General features: G+C 32.7%; 1 protein-coding gene across 1 annotated transcript in view; it reads right to left on the bottom strand.

Moving 5' to 3' along the window:
* Nucleotides 1-799: 799 nt before the first annotated feature.
* Atg3 (Autophagy-related protein 3) overlaps nt 800-6,000 on the bottom strand; it is a 29,150-nt gene continuing 23,949 nt past the window's right edge. The window contains exons 6-7 of the mRNA XM_081769064.1: nt 5,200-5,327; nt 800-3,067 (exon numbers count right to left, since the gene is read on the bottom strand). Of these exons, the coding sequence (XP_081625190.1) occupies nt 2,914-3,067; nt 5,200-5,327 (282 nt within the window). The 3' untranslated portion in view covers nt 800-2,913. The remainder of the gene's footprint in view (nt 3,068-5,199; nt 5,328-6,000) is intronic.

Raw genomic sequence — 6,000 nt, 5'->3', positions numbered from 1 at the left:
CCAAAAAGTTTTAAGTTCGGCATTTTACGAGACGATCCACTCATCCTAGACGGCATTTCTGTTAACACACTCTAATCTCAGAGGCTAAAGTTTGTGAATTTTACCACCCTTTCTCACATTCTTTTGTTATTACTATTATTAAAATCTTTCCTCAAAATAAAGGGTGGGCCATAACTCATTTACCAATTGAACTCGAAATGAATTATCAGCTTCAAAGCTATGAAGTCATTACAAGTTGTATCACAACATTCCGATAGCTTATCTAAATCAGTGTTCAAAGTATTTCCATCATTTTCAAAGTGCGAAAATTACATCTTTTAAACACCAAAGAATATATTACATCACTAATGTTGCTGGATGATAATTTACGAGGGGATTGCAAAAAGCTTCCATATTCACATAGAAATTGTTCAAGTAGGATGAAGATTGCAATGAATGAAGGTGCAAAAATGTACAAAGTGGAACATAGAGCAGCGATTCTCTTCCTCATTCTGCAAAGCTAAGCTCCCAAACAACTCCATGAGGAAATTTGCTATATATGGAAGATTGTCTTTCGCGTAATGTTGTTGCTGAGTAGAACAGATACTTCAAATTTGGTCACACAAACATAAGGAATGAAGAAAGATGTGGTAAACCGTCAACAGCAGTGAATGATGAAATGACCCACAAAGTTTAAACTCTCATAAATGAAGATACAGTGGAAGCACTGACTCTCCACTCCCTAAAACGACAAGTCCAAAATGTCTGCACAGAATGTTACCTTTATTACTTTTTTTTTATTTATTTTTTTTAAGGGGGGGGGGGGGATGAACGTGGTGTTATCCTTGCTAATTATTTACCAAAAGGCCACAAAATTACTGGGAAATATTACGCTAATTTTTTGGCCAAATTGACAAAATGAAGCGCTGAAGACCAAAAATGCTGTCCAAAGGTGTGTTCATCCTCCATGACAACGCCTCTGTTCATGCATCCAATTTTTCTCTTGTCAAAGCAATTAGTGTGGCTATGGAGCTCAATGCAAAATTTACAGTTTTAGGTAGATAGCACTCGTAAGTGCTTGCAACAGTGACAAAAATGAGTACTTTTGGGGGCGACTTTGTAGAAAAGACATAATTTTCCTGCCAAGTTTAAACTTTTTCCGACTATCCGAAGTAGGTGAATATGGAAACTATTTGAACCCCCTTTGTTTCAAATTTAGACTTAACACGCTTTTTTAAATGCTCTAGATCAGCATTTCTTTTTCGAAAAACTAGCATTTTTTTTCCGAAAAACTAGCATTTTTTTTTCGAAAAACTATCTTTTATTACTTCCCTTTCGAATTGTGGTCATGTAATCTTCACTTTTGAAGTACGAACACATTTATTGTAAACTTACCTAATTACAAATAAAACAAGATAAAAATCCTTTGTAAGATTACTTTTAGAACGTATTATTCACGAATCACCCATTGTTTACGACCCATATGACATCGTATTGTTTATATCAAGCAAGTACTGCTCGTCTAGTCAACTAAGAACTGGATAAATGTTCAAGCGACTTACGACTCATGCTGTACTTTAATGAAGTTCAAGTTTAATGCACTAAAACATGCTTTAAATGAAATCGCATATCATGCAATGACTTAATCTTTGTAATGTCGTCATCAGGAACATACTGATTGAATCTGAGTACATAACTGTTCACATAATCTAATCAATGTTGCCAATCGTGTAAGAACACTTTGCTCAACTAAAGATAAATCAAGTATAGATAACAGATATCAAGAATAGATATCACTGCTAAGTCGTTTGGGGGAAAATAAAAAAAAAAAAATAAAAAAAATAAAATAAAATAAAAAATCACGATATGCAACAGGTTTTAGAAAAATTATTTCAATTTTCAAACTTTGGTTGTCATGGAAGCGACATTTCCAAACGATGAAAAATGTAAGTGTTAGTCACTAACTACACAAACATGAAATTAATAAATATTTAATTTATCGTTGCAATTCAATTATTCCTGAACACTTATCCAGAAATAGGCTGATTATACTATTCTAACTACATATCATCCGAAATTGCTGTATCTGTGATAAATTTTCCTCATTACTGATTTATGCTTTATAAGTGTTCTGAGTGATCGTATTACTGAAATTACGTACACCACTGCAAAGATAAGCTATTCACAAAAATAGTATTTATTATTAAGTAGAAATACTACAAACTCATTTCCCCGGAAAAAAAGAACAAAAGACTTTTTTGTAAAAAATAGTATTTTTATTAAAGAGCACAGTTCTAATATTTATCAAACATATGCTAAAAATATATTTTATAATAGGGAAAAAAATCTGCATTATTCCTTATTTTACTTACACGCATCTTCCATTACTGTAATACCTATCATCTTAATATATCTTAGCAAAGAGTTTATCACAATAAACGTAATACATGAGACCAAACCTTAATTACATACGAAGAGAGAGACTTTTTATTTGCTATAATACACATGAAAATCTATATAAAAAAGTGGATATATCTGTCAACGTGAAACTATCTATAATTTATGCTGCCACTTCGTAAATATTTTTACTTTAGAATTATGTTGCACAAATATACAAAATAGGTTTGTTAACTCTCTTCATTTAATATCCATGCCACAAACATGAAAAGGAAGTTGGCTTTCAGTACTGAAATGTGTATAGCAATGCAAAAAGCTCAAATGAGGAAGACAATGCAAAGTTAACAGATGCAGAACAAATTTACGACATGCTGTTTTATATATATATATAAAGTTATACAGCAATTTTCATCTCAAGAGCGTTGTAAGCTTCATTGCATTTTTCCTTTCTGAAATACTCTACAGTTTTGCTCATTCGACCACGTAGTGAGGACACATTTTGCATAATAATATACAAGGAAATGAATACAAAAGAAATCATGACATGTTAAAGTTCTGAGTAAAATCATATTCTATTGTTGGAATGACCGCTTGTACGAATTTCAAAAATATTATAAGATACATATGTACGCCAAGTTCTCCTCCACCTTCTGTTACAGTCTGAATTATTTTCTTCATTACTTCAGCATGCCTGAAAAAAGAAAGAAAGAAAAAACGAATGAAATATTTGCAAGTGGTCAACCAATTATTTATTTCAATACCAATATAAATATATAAAACCAAACATTCCTTAATGTATTTACCTTGTTCGAGAGAGAGATCTCAAGAGCTACTTAAAGAACCACCACAAATTTTATTCAGAATGTAAAAGGTCAAGAGTTAGGAATTGAGTTCGCTGATGGGCGTAATCCTGCAACATTTCAAAAATCAATGTTAGTTGTGCACACTATGACAAACCAAACTCCTTTACGTGGTGTTCATTGTGACAGTAACAGTTTGGAAGAACATCGTTTAGTAGTCAGGCACAAAGAGTCATTACGTAAATCCTAGATCCCTTGTATACATCAGACTTGGAGTGATCTGAACCACAACACACACGCAAGATTCTGTTTAGTTTTTTGTATTTTCATTCAATCAATCCGTTCGACTGTGGATAATACTGAGAGGTGGTGCAGTGTTCAATTTTAAATTGTTCACAATAGTCAGACCACCATCTTGATGTAAATTGTGGTTCGTTATCCGTAATCAACTCTTTCGAATACGGGAAGTGGTGTTACATGTTCAGAAAAAATATTCGAGGATTACCATCTTCATCGTGTGGTTTGAAAACAACAAATTCATTTTCTCAGCGACTAGATCACTTTGACCATAATTTGTGTATTGTCATCGCGTTATACAGGGAAAGAAAAGTGTAGCTGGACAATCAAAAGGGTGATACATCTTATAAGAATTTGGTTGCAGACCACGTTATTCCTTTTATTACTTCTTGTGTGTTTATATGGTAACAACTTTCATATCAACTTCCTCAATCAAGAAAATGTCACTGCTACTATGATGTACCGACATGTCGATTTCATGCAATTAATCTTTCACTTTTACTCATTACTAATTGATTAGTTAGTTAGATTTGAGTTTAGCGTCCCTTTAAACAGCAAGCCAATATGAAACGTAAAACTACAGTTTAACGTGGGATCCAAACCACATGACCTCCGCAGGGAATCGAATCCCGGGAATCTCCCACGTCAAAGGTGCATGCGCTATCCACATAGGCACGCGGTAACTCTAATTGGTTGGGTTTTCCATGCTAGTACAATAATATGGCAGCGATCAACTGACCTAAAAATAGCAGAGAGGAAGACAATACCGTAATGGAACTCCGGTAGCACTGTTGGATACATATAGATGATGAAGTTTTTCAAGAGAACTGTTTAATGAAGAGAAACTGTCTTAAGAGACAAATTTAGGATAAAGTTGTGATGTAAAATAACCCTACAGTAATTGAAATTGTAGGATATACGAGTTGGACGTAACCAATGATTAACAGAAGTGTGTTAGAGTAGCATCCAATGATGCTCAGAAAAAGAAATTAGAAGAGGAGTTTAGTAATCAGAAGGGAAGAGGCCATCTCAGAAGATCATACCAGATAGAAGTTTTTTTTTTTTTTTTTTTTTTTTTTTTTTTTTTTTTTTTTTTTTTTTTTTTGGAAAAAGAGGCACAATTATTGGGAGATATTAAGGAGGCATACTATCTTTCATAGAGAGGGCACACACTGTAAAATGTAATATGTGTACTTTTAGAAGACAATCTTTATTGACTAAATTATATACTTTATACAAGTTTTATAAAAACAACTAAAATGAAGTTTTTTTTTTTTTTTTTTTTTTTTTTGTGAGCTATTAATATACGTATATTTTAAAAGGTTACGGTTACTTTTGAAGGTCGTACTTTATTACTTAGTTTATTTAATCTCAACATGTCATCTCATCTTTACCAAAATCCATGTATCGTCATGGCCGATTATTAAAAAATACAGATCAATATTCAAAAGGATGAATAACATTCATATAACCTCATCGTTGTCACCCATATAATGACTTAAAATATAAGCGCTTGAAAATCAGGATGAAACTTAAAATCAGCTGTAATCTTACTGTCATAATCTCTGAAACATCTAGCTATTTATTATGCAAAAAATAGGTTCCAGTTATCTTAAAAGAAATTAAGTACTTTGTGGAGTTTTTCTTTCACCAAAATAAGATTGCCGGGTGAAACTTTAGTCTTCATGACTGGCTAGCGGAACCCAATAAGCCTTAAATATCTCACCTGCATGGGTGAACAGAAGCCATGGGAGGTCCTGGTAAATGAGGATGCGTTTCCATAGTCACTGTCTTCTTGGCGTGATCTTGACTAACATCTTCATACATCTGTTCAACTGTTAGAGGTTTCCGATTCTAAAATTAAAATGGCAAATTGTAAATACTCTTCGAGGAAAAAAGTACATTTTTATTTATTATTTTCACCTCAAGATAAATTACTAATTTCTACAGATAAGTGAGCTTTATTCAGCAGAATAAATATTACACGATACACTTTTTTTTTTTTTTTTAAACAACAATAATTACCCTTTCCATAGTCGTCTTTTTGTATAAACTGCTGAAATTTCGATGCCACACAGAAAAATTAATTACTAGTTATTTAAATATATATATAATTACACTGGCAAAAATAAGTACTAATTTTTTTTGTACGAACATGCCCTGCGCGCAATATTACAAAATTAAATTTTGTTACTTCTGGTTAAGTAGAGATTAATGCGTTAGACAAGTAAGTTTTATGTAAGCAACTCAAATACCGATTCCTTCGCTTTCCTTATCGCACAAACAAGGACTAGAAAAACAGATATCCAAGTTGCCAAGAAAATAATTCACATCTCCTGAGCTGTCTTCGTATTTGATCCCTGCTTATTCGCTGGATGAGTTGCCACCTGGATCGGATTATTTAGAAAATTATTACGTTGACAAGCAAAAAACCTCCAACATTCATTATCTAATCATAGAAGCTATTGAACTTCTGTAAATATGTGATGTACTACCATTTTCCAGACGATCATTATTTGGTGTAGAC

The sequence above is a fragment of the Thermobia domestica genome, chromosome 8, assembly GCF_964235325.1.
Source record: "Thermobia domestica chromosome 8, izTheDome1.hap1.1, whole genome shotgun sequence".
Taxonomy (NCBI): domain Eukaryota; kingdom Metazoa; phylum Arthropoda; class Insecta; order Zygentoma; family Lepismatidae; genus Thermobia; species Thermobia domestica.
The sequence above is the reverse complement of the archived record's forward strand: the minus strand, read 5'-3'. Positions and strand labels throughout refer to the sequence as shown.